Here is a 16,909-nt window from a genome sequence, read left to right as displayed (position 1 = left end):
TGGTGATTTAACAACCAAGAGAAATGTTGCCCAAAGACACAATTTAAACAAATATGCAGAGGTTGAACGGAGAGTCCAGTGTAGCTCAAGCGATGTCCCACCTTGCTCTCCGGTTAGGATGAGGTTCTTGGACGAGACCTCTGCCATCATTAGGACAGGAGCAAATATAACGTCCCATGACTATAGTTGGGTTATCCTTAGAGTGAGGGTCTCAGATTGTTCCCTTACTAACACTCTTGGTACCATTTCCTTCTTTTCCAGTCTGTCCCACACATGACACCTAAGCAGGACCTGAGTGGAAATGCCTTTTTGGTATCTGCTCTCAGCGTCTCCTCTTCTGGCTGGGCCCTAGATGTGTGCATCTCAGAGCCATGGCAAGGGGTCAGGATCTTAATCATAGTGTGACCTTGAGCTTAACCTTTCCCTTAACCTTTCCCAGTCTCAGGTCACCCTTCTGTAAAGGGAAGACACCAACACCCGCAACACGTCTTGTCCACAAAGGTTGTCAGGCCAGGGGAGGGAGAGATCGGGAGTTTGGGACTGACGTGTACACACTGCAATAATTAAAACAGAAACCTACCGTATGGTACAGGGAACTCTGCTCATTATTCTATAATAACCTAAATGGGAGAAGAATTTGAAAAAGAATAGATACACGGGGCTTCCCTGGTGGCGCAGAGGTTGAGAGTCCGCCTGCCGATGCCGGGGACACGGGTTCGTGCCCCGGTCCGGGAAGATCCCACATGCCGCGGAGCGGTTGGGCCCGTGAGCCATGGCCGCTGAGCCTGCGCATCCGGAGCCTGTGCTCCTCAAAGGGAGAGGCCACAACAGTGAGAGGCCCGTGTACCGCAAAAAAAAAAAAAAAAAAAAAAAAAGAATAGATACACGTATATGTATAACTGAATCACTTTGCTGTACACCTGAAACGTATACAACATTGTTAATCAACTATACCCTGATACAAAATAAAAATTTAAAAAAAAATGTTGTGAGGCTAAAATGAAACAAAGTGCATGAATGGGCTTCGTTCTGATTGAACGCAACCTAAGAACAACAAGATTACCAGAGGATGAACCACGAGAACTATCTGCTGATGCCTTCTCTGGAACAATGCATCCTAGAAGTCACACAGATACGTATTTTAGATGAAATACTGTGGGACTGTTTCAGTTACTAAGGAAATACTCAGTACCTGGCTTTGTTGCCAGAATATGACAAGAGGCAAACAAGATCTTACCTCACCTCCATCCCCTGCAACACCGCCAATCTAGAGTAAAGAAAATATGAGCAGAAATGCTCACTGATATAAAATGAAGGTAACACAGGTTTGAAACCAAATGGTTAAAGAGAACCAGAGAATCAGAGAGGTTGGCTCCAAGTCTGAGCTCTGTGAAGACAACAGCGCTGTCTGGGATCATGGGGCCCTCCCTCCTGTCTCCTGGAGCTCCCTGAATGATCAGGCCCAGACTTCTGGACCCCCCAAATGTGACTATACATTCTAGAACCTCCAGATCTCAGTGACTACATATTCTATTCTCTAGAGCCAAGAGCTGCTATATTTTCAGGTTGAACATACTTCCACAAACACACGCACTTCCTGGGGAAGGGTCCAGGAAATTGAGTATAGTCATACAAATTTCTGTATGGAATCCCAATTAGTCTTCTGGGCCATTTTCCAGGAGAAAAACTGTTGGAAATATTGCTGTGAAGGACTAAAACGGAAAGGTAACAGTGTTTGTTATGGGCTGAATTGTGTTCCCTCAAAATTCACATGCTGAAATCCTAACCCACTCTGAATATGACCTCATGAGACAGGGTCTTGACAGAGATAATCACATTGAAATGTTGTCATTAGGGTGGCCCCTAATCCAATATGACTGGTGTCCTTATAAAAAGGGAAGACTGAGACACAGAGACAGACACACACAGGGAAGATGTTATAAGGAGACACAAGGAGAAGATGGCCGTCTACAAGCCAATGCCTGGAATAGCTCCTGCCCTCATAACCCTCAGAAGGAACCAACACTGCCAACACCTTGTCTTTAAACTTCCAGCCTCTAGAGCTGTGAGATAAGAGATTTCAGTTCTAAGCATCCCCAGTCTGTGGTGCTTTGTTACAGCAGCCCGGGCTGACTAATATAGGGCTTATATCAGAATGAAGTACTCATAAGCAGAAGCCATAGAGCATTTCAAGTCAGTTAAAAGAGTGGGCCAGGTAACCAACCTTTGATGTGGGATCTAAGGGGAAACTGAGGGCAGAGCTGTCCCAAGGGGAGCAAGAGGTCAGTCCCTTTTGGGGAAACGGATGGACGGTAGACAGGAATAGAGTGCAGAAACTCCACCAGGAAGCCTGTGCTGTCAGCAAGAAGCATCTCTCGTTTGCTCAGGTGCTTTTAGGGGAACGCGGGTCTTAGGTGACTTTGGAGGAGAAGGCCACTCAAGGCAGCTCGCACAACATTGGATCTGAACCACCTTGCATCTGAATCCCATTTCCCTTCCTTGCGAGCTGCGTGAGCTTGACTAGACCTCATCTGGCAGCCGGTTCTTCAGTTTCAGGGACCATGGGAATTAAAGGTGGTAATGCATGTGCCCAGGGTCTTTGCACGTTTGCTTCTCCACCTGGAGCGCCTCTGCTCATCCTTGCCAGCCCTGCTCTACCTGACTATCTCCCCTGTTCTCAGGCCTCATTTCTGATGTCACCTCTGGTGGTTGATTTCAGGTGTCAATTGGACTGGGCCGGGGGAGCCCTGATATTTGGTGTGGACAAAGAATGTCACCTGCCATATCAGTAAACAAAGGATGTTGCAGCCATCAAAGCATCCGTCACTGCAGCCACCCTTGACAGTGCACCCTGAGGGGATTCAGGATGGAAGACAACAGGATACTGGCCCAAGATAGTGAAGGTACCTATCAAAGGAATAATTTCATTAAGCCCAGACTCCTGCATCTTCCCATACAAAGAAGAGTGCTAAATTCATTAACTTGAGATGTCTGGTTTTTCTTTAATGAGGAATAATCTTTTGATGTTCAACTACCTGGATTTTTTGGCAAAAACTCCTATATATGCTGGCTTTTCCCTTAACTCTTCGGAACAGTCCCTTAGAGCTATGTGAGAGGCTGTCTCCTGGGCTTAAGTCCTCGGTATAGCCGCTGAGTAAAACATCATTCTCAACTTTAAGACTGTGCATTTTTTTCAGCCGACATTGGTGCAACATCATTCTGGGTGTGTCTGTGAGAGTGTTTTGGACAAGATTAGCATTTGAGTTGGGGGACCAAGGAAAGCAAATTGCTTTCCCCAGTGTGCGTGGGCCTCATCCAATCAGTTGAAGGCCTGAATAGAACAAAAAGGCTGAGTAGGGCTTCCCTGGTGGCGCAGTGGTTGGGAGTCTGCCTGCCGATGCAGGGGACACGGGTTCGTGCCCCGGTCCGGGAGGATCCCACATGCCGTGGAGCGGCTGGGCCCCTGAGCCATGGCCGCTGAGCCTGCGCGTCCGGAGCCTGTGCTCTGCAACGGGAGAGGCCACAACAGTGAGAGGCCCGCGTACCACAAAAAAAAAAAAAAAAAAAAAAGGCTGAGTAAGAGCGACTCCTCCTGCCTGACTGCTTCAAACTGGGACATCAGCTTCCTCTTGCCTTTGGATTCGAACTAAAACATCAGCTCCTCCTGGGTCTTGAGATTGCTGGCCTTCAGACTACGACACCACCAGCTCTCTGGGTCTCAGGCCTTTAGACTCAGGCTGGAATTAAAGCATCATCTCTCCTGGGTCTTACGCTTGCTGACTCACCCTGCAAATCTTGGGACTGGCTGGCTTCTACACCTATGTGAGCCAATACCTTCAATTCTTTATAATACATCAGTCTCTCTCTCCAGAGAGCCTACTGGACACAGCATAAATATACATCTTGGTGGCTGGTTCTGTTTCTCTGGAGAACGCTAATACAGATTTTCGTACCAAGAATGATTCCAGGTGAACAGAATTTTAAAGATGAGTTTTCTGATCTGGTCTGGGGTTTCTGGAACGGGCTCTCACATATGATTAGATTTAAAGATGCTAAGGACACTCTATCCAGTAGTAAAAGCAGCCTGAGAATCCCTGGCAGTAGAGATACCCCAAATAATGGAGACGCCTAAGCAAGGATCTAGGCAACCATGTATATTATACCTTTGAACATTTTGGTCAAAATAACAAGTATGATGAGATTGGCTGGTTGTTTCTAGTGTTACTGGACAAAGTGGGGAAAGAAAAGGATGAGCTCAGGGATTCGGATTCCCAGCTCAAGGGCCCCGTAAATGACCTGGAAGCTTCTATGTCTGCCCTGAAGGAGACCCTTACCCGCTGTAGCCACAGGGCTGGGATTGCTGAAAATCAGACCCTCAATCTCCCCCTGTGACTGGCTGAATTACAATGCGAGTTGAACTCCCAGCCTCCCAGGGTGTCTCCTGCTAAACCCAGGCCACGGACTGGGAAGGAATGAGATCCTGCAAGTTGGAATGGGGGTATGTGGGAAGACCCTGATGGAGCTGGGGAACTTGAACCCTAAATTCTGATGCATCTCCTCTGCCAGTGGCAGCTGTCTCTCTGTCCCCAGGAGAAGTGGCCTCTCCACCCCCGCCCGTCCCAGGATATTAACCCTGCATTGCCTGCGGAAAGGGTAATGACCGCCCCTGAGGCAGCTGACAAGCAAGACACTGCTGGTTCTCCTCAGTGTCGACCCGACCACCGCTCTTGGCTTCCAGACCTCTGAGCAGACTCAAGTCCCAGCAGCCCCTAAAGTGAGGTACAAGGTGTGACCCATGAGGAGGTGCACTACCCTCTGCGTTTTCTAACTTCTGCAGATAGAAACCCGGGCCACACGTGTGGGGATGGGTATTAAGGCTGTGGGATAAATCGTGGAAGGAACGTAAAGTTGGATCAGGCGGCATTTATTGCCACGGGCTCACTAAGCAGGGATTCTGCATCTAACTTTGCATCTTGGGGAGGAAGAAAGGGCTCTAACAGTTTGCTTCGCTGCTTGGCTGAAATATGGCCAAAAGGAGACCCACAGTGAGTGAATTAGAATTGCCAGACCTGCTTTGGTTTAATGTAGAGAAAGGGATTCCATGACTTAGGGAGACGGGAATGTTCGAGTGAGTTTGTCATTTGAAACTCCCCCACCCTGGGAAGGTCCAGAAGACATGCCTTTCACCACAACCGTGAGAGATAAACTTGAGAGGGAAGCCCTGGCATCCCTGGCTCTTCTCTGTGGGCCAGACTTCACAAAGGGAACTGCAGTCACGGAATTGGGAAACGTAACCACAATGAGAGTGATTGGATCCGTGGTGGCAGGGACCAGAGGCGTCACTCAAGCCCCGAAGGCAAGGAGGAAGTGGTCCCTGTGACGGACAGCAGGGTCAATGCCGCAATCAGAATGGCCTGAGTCCTGCACACTGATGGTATTGGTTAGCTCATCATGGGGTTCCTAGAAGTGAAATAGACAGGAAGCCTACTAATTCTTACTTGTTCTGTGTAAGCAGAAAAGTTCTAGGTCAAGTGAACAAGAGTCTAACTTGAATCATAAAAACAGAGTGTCATAACCCCCAACCAGTTCTCAGACTTGAGCCACTTTACAGACTCAGAACCCCTTGAATGAAGAGGCCAGGTCCCCTCGAGGAAGGACCCTTGTATACTACCAACAATATTTACTACTAATCATTTTTCCAGCCTTCCCCAAAGGGCCCTACGGTCTTTTGCCAGGATAACTGTGCATTGGGCAAGAGGAAATAATCAGAACTTTCAGGCACCACTGGACACAAGCTCTGAACTGACACTGATTCCAGGAGACCCAACCATCACTGTGACGTACCAGTCAGAGTAGGGACTTATGGCGGTCAGGTGATCAATGGCGTTTTAGCTGAGGTCCATCTCATGGCATCCTATGTGAATGCTCACCAAAGGTGATATCAGCAGAGGAGGATTTTAATAATCAAGTGAAGAGGAGGACTTGTTCTATGGATTCCAGTCAGACTTCTTCTCCAGCCACCCCTGTCATCAACCAATGGGCTCATGAACAAAATGGCCATGGTAGCAAGGATGGAGCTTATGCATGGGTTCAGCAACACGGATGGACTTCCAGTCGCCAAGGCTGACCTGGCTACAGCTACTGCTGAGTGCCCAATCTGCCAACACAGGGACCAGCAATGAATCCCCAAAATGGCACCATTCCCCAGGGTGATCAGACAGCTACCTGGTGGCAGGTTGATTACGTCGGACCACTTCCATCATGCAGTGTTTTGTTCTTACTGGTTTAGAGACTTATTCTGGATATAGAAGTGCCTTCCCTGCATGCAATGCTTCACCAAAAATACCAGCCATGTACTTGCAGAATGCATTATACATGGTATTCCACGCAGCATTGCTTCTGATCAAGGAACTCATTTCACAGCAAATGAAGTGCAGCAGTGGGCCCATGATCATAACATTCACTGGCGTTACCATGTCCCCCACCGTCTTGAAGCAGCTGGCTGAAAAGAAGGGTGAAATGGCCTTTTGAAGACTCAGTTACAGTGCCAGTTCTGTGGTAATACCTTGCAGGGCTGTATATGCTCTGAATCAGCAACAAAAACTTGATGCTGTTTCTCTTACAGCCCGGACTCAGGTCCAAGGATCAAGAAGGGGAAATGGGAAGCCACCACTCACTATTAAACCTAGTGCCCCACTAGCAAATTGTTTACTTCTTGTTCCCAGAAACTTATGCTCTGGTGGCTTAGTGATCTTAGTTCCAAAGGGGAATATGTCTGCCAGGAGATACGATTCCATTGAACTGGAAGTTAAGACTGTTGCCTGCTCACCTTGGGCTCCTCATGCCTCTGAAATAACAGGCAAAGTTGTTACTGTGCTGACTGGGATGATTGACCCTGACTGCCAAGGAGAAATCAGACTACTCCACAATGGAGGTAAGAAAGAGCATGTCTGGAATCTAGGAGATCACTTAGGGCGTCTCGCAGTATTACCATGTCCTGGGGTTAAGGTCAATGGAGAATTACAACAACCCAATCCAGGCAGGACTACTAATGGCCCTTCAGGAATGAAGGTTTGGGTCACCCTACCAGGTAAAGAAGCACAAGCAGCTGAGGTGCTTGCTGAAGGCAAAGGGAAGACGGAATGGGTAGTGGAAAAAGGTGGTTATAAACAGTAGCTGTGACTCTCTGACCAGTTTCATGAGCGAGGACTGTAATTGTCAAGAGTATTTCCTGATTGTGTTATGATTATATGTTGACATATATGTGTATATATCTTTGTTTTATTCCCTCTCTTATCCCCTTATCATGTAACAAAAAATACAAAATGCATTGACTTTATATCACAGTATTTAAATATTGTTAACTTTATGTCATAATATTTAAGTTATGGGATATTAAGAAGAGTAAACATCACTCAAGGACTTTACCTCCTCTTCTGGGGAAGGGGTTAGTGCATTTTGGGTTACTCTCAGGATCGTTATATCATGTATATTAGGCAGAATTATGACCTTGTTACTTTCTTCATTTGGAGATTAAGCATGATTTAAGGAGATGTGCATGGGTGTCAGGTTGATGAGGGATGCACTTGTGACAGTTCATTTTTATGTGTCAACTTGACTGGGCCACGGGGTACCCAGATATTTGGCCAAACGTTATTCTGGGTGTGTCTCCATTGTGTTTATGGATGAAATCAACATTTAAATCAGTACTGAGTAGGAACTCTGCTCAACATTATGTAACAACCTAAACGGGGAAAGAATTTGAAAAAGAATAGATACATGTATATGTATAACTGAATCACTTTGCTGTACACCTGAAGCTAACACAACATTGTTAATCAACTCTACTCCAATATAAAATAAAAAGTTAAAAAAAATCAGTACTGAGTAAAGCAGATTGCCCTCCTCAATGTGGGTGGGCCTCACTTAATCAGTTGAAGCCTGAATAGAACCAAAAGCTGACCCTCCCCTGAGTCACAGAGCATCCTCCAGCCTGACAGCCTTCAACTGGCACACTGCCTCTTGCTGGTTCTACAGCAGCTTCCAGCCTTTTGAGTTGAACTAGGTCATCAGCTGTGCAGATTTTGGACTTGCCAGCCTCCAAAATCACATGAGCCAATTCCTTATCATCTCTCTCTCTCTCCTATATATCTGAAGAACTCTGCCTAAGACAGGGGTGAGAGGGGAGGAGAAGAGGGCATCAGAGTGACAGGCATCTGAAGGGCAGATGGTTGAGAGCACCAGGAAGGGGGTGGGAAGGGAGAAAACAAAAGGAGACAGAGTTTCCGAAAGATGAGCTCTCCCTGTATCTCTCTGTGGGCCCAGTTAAACAGATCCACACATAAAAATCCAAATTTGTATGTCGGGCAAACTGAGGAGCCATACACTTTTCCAAAAGAGGTTGGCAAGGACGTAAAAGCTGCCAGTCACCCCAGGAATTTGCTGCAGGATTGTATCAGCCCACTGAGATTTTTGCCCCAAACCAGGTCCTCCTGTGTTTCCCAAGGGCACCGAGGCCCTCTGGGAGCTCCCCGGCAGCCCGGCCCAGATCTGGCTCTCACCTCGTAGGATGGTGACGTTGCGCAGGATGTCCCCGTGTTGCATGTCCACGGCCTTCATCTCCTCCACTACCATGGAGAGGTTGCGGACGTTGAAGTCCAGGCGGGCACTGAGCAGGCCGAAGCGCTCCCGGAGCAGGTCGGTGGTGGCCAGCATAAGGGAGACGGTCTTGTTCAGGTAGTAGAGCTCCTCAGCCTGGGTGTGAAAGCCCAGCGTGCAGGAGAGCCGCACGTCATCCAGGTACTTGAGCATGCTGTACACGTGGCTGTCAGTGGCATTGATGTTGGTGAAGATGGTGCCGATCTCGATCTCATGGGAAGCCATGCGTCCTTCCAGCGTCTCGAACCTCTCCACCGTGCGGTTCTGGGCGTAGTGGGTGTGGTACTGCAGGTCGTGCATGTTCTCCTCGTGTTCATCCAGGAAGGACGAGATGTTATCCAGCTGCAGCTGCAAGCCCATGACCTGCAGCACCAGGTCGTGCATACTCTCAGAGTTCTGGCTGATGCGCTGGGAGGAGGCCCCCAGGGTGGCCTGGAGGCTCTTGACCGCTTCTCCCGTCTTGGCCGAGGTGGCACGCAGGCTGCTGAAGAGCCGCGTGTAGTTCTGCCAGTCGGCGATCATCTTCTGGAGGGTTAGGGTCTCCTCATCTGTCTTCCGCCGGATCCCGTGGATCCACTCGGAAGTCTGCCCCACGGTGAAGTTGATCTGGTGCATCGCAGCCTTGACGTTGTAGCGCTCCTGGGTGAGGTCCTTCAGAGACAGGTCCAGGCCGGCTGTGGTGGCCTGCCAGCCTCTCACCTGGGCCAGGAAGAGCCCCAGAGACTGGTTGATCTGGTGGACGGAGAAGGAGCAATTGCCCATCTCCTGGGAGATCTGACCGCTGGTGGTGGAGAGCAGTTCGTGGGTCTGGGAGGTCTGGTCCAGCTGGACCTCCTGAGCCAGAAGCATCTTCTGAATTCCCTCCAGCTCCGCCTGCAGCTTTCTGATCTCTTGCCCCAGCTGCCCAGCCTCATGGCAGAAAGAGCAGTTGTTCGGGGCTTTCAGCTCTTCAGGAGAAAGGGACAACATTTTGAGTTGCTGAAGGATCACGGGACAAAGGTTGCTTCTTTAATGTTTCAGAGCATAAAGAATCGGCAAGGGGCTTTCCTATCCCTCTTCCTTTCCTAAGACCTGGTATGAAATCCTTTTTGGAAAAGTCTTGCCACCTCTATGCAATCTTATTTCTACCAAATGTCTTTACTCTGACCTGAAATGTATGCTTTAGGATATTTTCTCCATCTCACCACCAAATTCTTGAGAGTATGTATCTTCATAACTTTTCTGAGGTTGCCAAGAACCTCCCACTTACCTTTTATGTTTAAAATTTCTCCCCACATTTTAATATATGTGCTGATTTGAGCCTGTCACAAGCTCGTGGAGAAGAGGGCACAGGGATAGTTTCCCCCCGCGACTGATGAGAAATGAGGCTCAGAACAGTGACTTGCCAAACGTCACTCAGCTAATTAGTGGCAGCATAGGACTTTCTCTTCCCACCAAGCAGACCCCCTCTAAACCCTCCTATTATGGCTCCTTCTGTCTCATTCTCAGAATGAGAACGTCCCTTGTGAAAGCAAGAGATAGAGAGTAAATTGTGCAAACTTTAAGGCAGTGATGAGGAAAGGGCCGACCTGTCAAGAGCATAGGGAAGATCTTAAAAATAATTTCAGATACGTGAAGATATTTGGCAAGTGGACAGCCTTCCGCTTGCTTCTCTACCTGGAGGCTCTGGCTAGATCCATGCCACTCACAGAACCCCGAGCCCCATTCCTGGGTGCATCCCAGGGTAGCAGCCCTCGTTGGCTGGATGTTCTCCAGCTGGACAGGGAGGCCGGGAGCCATGGCTGTCTTTCCCTCGTGCCTTGAAGCTTGGTGAAGGCTGCCCTGCTCCAGGGCACCATGGCATGGGAGGAACCCTGCCCCCCCAGCCCCTGTCAAGTAATATCGGCCTTGTGTCATGGTCATTAGCACATCTGGACACTGGACACTCACCCAGCCCTTGGAGATTTTCCTGCATAGACACAAGCTTCTTGTCATAAAGGGCCTGGGCCAGGGAGATGTCTTCTGAGAGAGAGTCCACTTTCCTGAAAACTGCAGGGGAAACAGAGATGAGAAAAGGGTCTTAGCTCAGAGAAACAGCAGTCGTTTGTTGAGAAGACAAACCATTTATCAGCCCCTCTGTGGCCAAAACCATTCACTCTTCTGTGGAGCTTCCCAATGGCCAGAGTCTGTCACACATCTCTTAAAAATATATATCTGTGTATCTATATATCTATAGACACAGATAGATATAACCTTTTTATATATCTCCCTTAAGTGTATATATGTGTTTATACATATGTGGGTATATATGTATATATTAGAATATGTAATAGTACATAAATTATACATATACATATCTAATTTCCACCCCCCTCAGATTTTAGAACTAGGATCTGACCACAGGGTAGAATGGGGACAAATAAGAAAGGAATATAAAAATAAAAATTATTCTTAATCCTATCCATCTCCGTGCCTCCTTTGCCTCACCTGAGTCCCAGCTTTGTCTCTAATATCTAGTACATTGGAGCAAACAAACCTACAGGTTTCCCTTAGTAAAAAAGCTTTTTTTAAAATCTGAAGCCAAGAATGAAATGAGATTGCAATAAGAAACTTTCCAATGTGTTTTCACTTTTTAAACATAAATTGTGTTAGTATCCAGAAGGCAGAAGCTACCTGAAACTGGCAGCACGCCATCACCTGGGTCAGCCACCACAGTCATACAAACTGCTGAGTGTATGAGAACCACCAAACTTCAGATCCCTGAGCCTCGCTGGCAAGACTCTGACTTGGTAGGTCTGAGGGAGACCCAGGAATTTGCATTTTAACAAATCCTGGGGGCAACCCTGACGCGGATACACATCCAACCTCACTTTGAGAAACACAAAGGCCATGGAAGGGGCTTAGACATTGTCCGATCTGGTGACTTCAACCCTGGATGTACACCAGAATCATCTGAAGAACTTAACTACTGAATTAATTCCATTATCCGAGGGGGAGCCCAGGCATCCATATTTTTTTACAGCTCCCAGATGATTCCAACATGGGGCTGAAACTGAGAACTACTATCTAGTCCTAGCCTCTCATTTTCCAGTAGGAAAACAGAGGTCCTGAGAGGGGAAGTGCCTTGCTCAAGGCCACACAGCTAATTATTGACCAGAAGTTACAAGTTAGTCTTTGCAGTTTGAATCGGGCACTAAGAACCCCAAGACAGGAAGATGCGGGTTCTGGTCCGTGAGCCAAGGAGATCTGTGTTTGTCTTTGTAGGGGGTTTTGGCACGGAAAGGGCCCCCGATGAGAAACTCCCCTGCAGCCCGGGGGTGGAGATCCCCAGACTAGCGGGATGCTGCTGGCAGCCTGCACTCACCCAGAGAGGCCAGCACGGCCACAGACACCAGGAGGAAGGCCAGAAAGAGGTAAAGGATCCGCACCGATGTGTGCAAAGACAGGTTCTTCTGGCAGCGGCTGCAGCGGGGCCCCGGCCGGCCTGTGGAGAGGGGGGACAAAAAGAGGCCGGTGGCAGAGGCCGTGGCTGAAGGGTCAGTTCTCCTGCTCTGGCCTGTCTCATCCCATTTTGAACCAGCCTCAGAAAGGGAGCTGTCCTGGACCCTCCCCTCTACCCACTTCACTGCCTTTTCTGGAGGTCCTAGAGCTTTTACGAATAGGTAAGACCACAGTGAGGATCTTCAGGGTACACGCCCATCACACCATGATTCTGTCTCCATGGCATCGTCATTCAGCCCATGGTGCAGGAAAACACCGCTTCCCGAAACATCAGCCCCCTCACAGGGCAGCCAGCCTTGTCTCACCATTGGGTGACCAACACCCCCCAGTTTGCCTAGGACTTTCCCGGACTTTAGCACTGAGAGTCTTCTGTTCTGGGAACTCCTTCGTTTTGGGCAAACCAGGATGGTTTGCCAAGACTGTCTCAGTTTGAAAGCTGTAAGTGACACATCTTGGGAAACCCCTCAGTCCCAGGCCAACCAGAAGGTTGGTCGCCAGTCCCCAAACTTTGCAGGTAACCAGAAGTTCTCCTGGAAGCCAAACGGATGATTCCAGTGTATCAGTTGGTCCTTGTTATAGAGGAAGGTTGGAAGAAGGTGTTCCTGGTGGCTCTGGGAGGTGGCCCATGGCCAGCGGGAAAGCTGTGATGCTCCCAGCTGTGAAATTTCTAAGATGGATTCAACTTCAGCTGCACATTATGAGTACCAGGAATGTTTAAATACCCTGATGCCCATCCACGCTCCAGACCCAAAGAGATCAGAATTTCTAAGGGTCGGTCTCAGGCATCCCTGGGTGGTTACCATGCACAGCCAAGATTGAGAACAGCTGCTCTAACCTATACTGAAATCCACCGAGAAGCCCTACTGCAAGTTACAGTTCAGAGGGCATTGGTGTCTCAGATCAGCCACATGCCAAGCTGGTCCCATGGGTCTGAGAAGGATGGGCCACTTGATGGGCATGGGATACAACGAAGGGGACAGTTCTGGGCCAGCTGGAAGAGAGGCCCTGGGGGGAGATGGTCCCGGACAGGTCTGAGGAGGAGCCCTGGAGACAGAGGTCACATGTGTCAAACTTTGACTTCATCTGTACCGCATAACCCAGGCCCACGCAATGCTTCCAGGGAGCAGCGGGGAAGAGACAGCCAGGACTTGGAAGCCATGTGGACAGACAAGTCTCTCCCCAGCCTGGGATCGGCCCAGAGCCCTTACCCTCCTGTGTGCACGGGAAGGACGGCATGTCCTCGTCGTCCTCAGCTGCCAGTTCCTCTTCTGTAACACACAGCGCATCTCCGTCGCCAGCGGCCGACCTCACTGTGATGGAGCCAGAGCTGTCAGACCCAGCCTGGGGAGCCATACCCACCCCTCTCCAGCTGCCCCATTCTTTTACTGTCCCCACATGCTGCGCCCACCCCCCGCCCCTGGGTCCAAGTCAGCCCACCTGAGCTCTGGGTGACCTGACAGCAAGCAGAGCAAAGAAGGGTGGAGGTCAGAATCAAGTGGCTGAGGAACTGGGATGTCCCAGCACCTCAGGGGGAGGAGAGTTCATGATCTCTGGCAAACTGGTAACGACACGCAGACCAGCCCAGATGCCTTCTCTATCTGTCCTTGCTCAGACCCCTGGGGTGCAGTAAGAAGAGATTGCTTGATCTGGCTCAGCACCCTTCTATTTTCCCTGACACGTTGTCACCGAAGCAGGATTCTGCTTCTGCAGGGACAAGGGCAAATCTGGCCCCAGCACAGTCCCCACCAAGACTCTGCATCCAGCGCAGCTGGGGGGCTTCGGAGAGGAGAAGCTGGCAGTGTGAGGACACGGGATGGGCACAGCCTCTGCCTCATACACTGCCTTGTGCAGGACGTGCCAGGGGTGGAAGGGACTGCGGCAGGAACAGATCTCATGCCGGAAGGCTGATTCCATGCTCGTTCCCTGGGATCACGTGCTCTCTAAATAAGACCTAAGTGATGTATTCCCTCATTCAGAAGATTGCTCCCATTCCCCCAGATACTGCATAGCCCTTCCTCCTTACAAGATCTGGTCTTTTTATGAATGACCAGAAGAAAGATGTCTAATATTGGCAGAATGAGCTGGACCTCCAAGTGGGTGTTTGAGAAATGAGCTGGTCTGCATCGAGCTGGCCAGGGCTTTTGTGCTCGGAAGTCGGGGTGCAAGCTTATGATGACAACAAAGTTGCTTGGCAGATAGTTGGCGGGGAATTTTTTAAGCTACGCCTGAACATCCAGAGGCAATAAAAGAAAAGATCAATACATTTGACTACATGCTAGTAAAACAACACTTGTGTGTGGCCATAAAAGCAAATGACAAACAGGGAGAAAATACCCACAACATACATCACAGATGAAGAGCTAATATACCAAATTTATAAAGAGCTTTTAAAAACTGAGGAAATAAAGGACCAAAAATCCTACAGAAAAATGAACAAAGACCCAAACAGGCAATTATGAAAAGAGATATAAAAATGGCCCCTGAATAATTTAAAAGATGTTCAACTTTACTCATAAGACAAATGCAACTTAAAACTACACTGTGATAATATTTCTCACCCATCCCATTGACAAAGATGCAGAGGACAATACATGTTGTTGGCCTAGGTGGTGGGGGGAGTTGGGGTCTGAATGCAAAATGGCCCAAAGCTTGTGGAGCGGGGCTTTAGCAGATGCATTTACCCTTCAACACAGCAATCACACCTTTAGGAATTTGTCCAGAATATAGACCTACAACAATCTGAAAATATATGTGACAAGGTTATTCATTGCAGGATTACTTGTAATTACAAAATTTGGGAACTATCTAAATGTACAACTATAGGAGATTGGTTAACACATGCTGGCATGTGTACACGCAATGGGGCTCAGTGCAACTATACAAATGAATAAGGAAGTCTCTATTAACCGATGTGGAGTCATTTCCAGGAGATATTAAATGAAAACAGCAAAGGAGCACATATGGTATGTCACTTTTTTGTAAGAAAGAAGGGAAAATAAGAAAACACGCATATATCTGCTTATCGTTAAAAGAAGATAAACAGGAAGAGTAAACTGAAAAACAATGAAGTTGTTTTCTACTAGGGATGGGGTGGGGGAAAGGGATATACGAAGGAGTCACAGTTCTCTGAATATAATTTTTTTTGTATAGTTTGACTTCTGAAAACATGTTAATATTTTACACATTCAAAAAATTCAATTTTGTTAATAAAAAATACTTGGAACCAAATAAGCCTTGCTTGCTTGAATGAATACAATAAACAGACTAAGTGGGGAAAAAAGGAAAGAGGAACTAATCTAAGTAAATTATGACACAGTTTGGACTCTGTAATCTCAGTCTAGGATGTGATAATGTAGGATTGGGGAAGAAGTGCAAACAAATCTTGAACTTTTAAAGCAATTTTATTTCTTGGTGTAGCACGGGTAAAGCAATTCTGAAGTTATTTTACATTAATTCAAGATTCAGCAAATAGAGTAAATGCATTGATGTGGTTTGGACCCAGGGTTCTCACTGTGAAAAAAGGGATACAGAAATATACAACGGGAGAGACAAATAAGAACCCCTTGCAGCTGGACTGAAATTTGAAGGTATCAGTGGGAATTAGTAATTTCTAAAATATGTTTATGTGTGTACATATTTGTTTATGTTCATATATATGTATAGATGCATCTATATTTGTAGCTATGTGTATGCATATAACTTTGTTTGTTGAAAGGTCCAGGAAGCAAAGACACCAAAATAGCACTGAACACCCCTAGCAATCCAGTTGGTCTCTAATACCATTTCCCACCACAAAGAACCCAGGCTTCTTCAAGAAATGGCTGATTTTAGGGTCGGGGCAGAGGGTAGGTAGAAGATGAATCTAGAACATCTTGCTATTTCAGAAATAAAGGGAATGCTCAAAAAAAAAATGATAGGGGCATATCAAAAAGAAATAGAAACCAGCCTGAAGATGCCCCCACTGGCCAAATCTGGAACAATTTGAGCACTAAAATAATTAAGTATAATAATGAAATTACAAGTCATTGAAAAAACAGGAATCCATACCAATGATAGACAGACAGACAGGTAGGGAGAAGGGAGGGCTCTTCTTACTGCTGGAGTTGGGAGATCAGCACTCTGCAATCATCATGGTAAAGACCAGATCAGGCAAGAACCATCAGTGGATGCCACCTCTTGGGAAAATTTTGATGAAGAACAGTATATATGTATGCTTATGTATAAGCTTTATTCATGGCCTTAAACTGTCTGCTTACAGACTACTTATTAGTTGCAAGGGAGGAAAAAACCCAGTAATTACATATTGGGGAAATCAGGTAATGCTGACCAGCACACACCATCATTTACGTAATTTGCTGGCCAAGAGTGCATAACCACAATCGAATCATGAAGAAACATGAGAAAAACACAATGTAAGCATTGTATTTTTAAAAGTTGGGTGGGGGGCTGTATTTTTCAAAAATATTAGAGTCAAAAAAGACAGTGAAAAGTGAAGAGACATGACAACCAAATGCAATCCTTAATGTTAAGCTAGAGCCTGCTAGAGCCTGGAGGGAAAAGAAAATCAATCCATCGAGGTTATTATCTGATCAACGAACATCAGAATACATATGGTACATTAGATAAAGAATTGAAGCACATTCATGAAGTTCATAATTGTACCCTGATCATATTCCTGTTCTTAGGAAATCCACACTGAAATATTCAGAAGTAAAGAACCATGATGTATGTAAGTTACTCTCAAGAGCTTCAGGAAAAAATTATGTGTTTG

General features: G+C 47.3%; 1 protein-coding gene across 2 annotated transcripts in view; it reads right to left on the bottom strand.

Moving 5' to 3' along the window:
* The window catches only part of SCARA3 (scavenger receptor class A member 3), a 42,172-nt gene that overhangs the window by 7,822 nt on the left and 17,441 nt on the right, over positions 1-16,909 (bottom strand). The window contains exons 2-6 of one of the 2 annotated variants that reach the window (XM_082616047.1): positions 13,347-13,448; positions 12,002-12,121; positions 10,588-10,686; positions 8,562-9,605; positions 6,362-6,502 (exon numbers count right to left, since the gene is read on the bottom strand). In XM_082616047.1, the coding sequence (XP_082472173.1) occupies positions 6,362-6,502; positions 8,562-9,605; positions 10,588-10,686; positions 12,002-12,121; positions 13,347-13,448 (1,506 nt within the window). The remainder of the gene's footprint in view (positions 1-6,361; positions 6,503-8,561; positions 9,606-10,587; positions 10,687-12,001; positions 12,122-13,346; positions 13,449-16,909) is intronic. The other variant, XM_082616048.1, reaches the window with a different exon arrangement.

The sequence above is a fragment of the Mesoplodon mirus genome, assembly GCF_964341445.2.
Source record: "Mesoplodon mirus genome assembly, chromosome: 1".
Classification (NCBI taxonomy): Eukaryota; Metazoa; Chordata; class Mammalia; order Artiodactyla; family Ziphiidae; genus Mesoplodon; species Mesoplodon mirus.
Note: the sequence above shows the minus strand (reverse complement) of the source record. Positions and strands in the feature narration are given on the sequence as shown.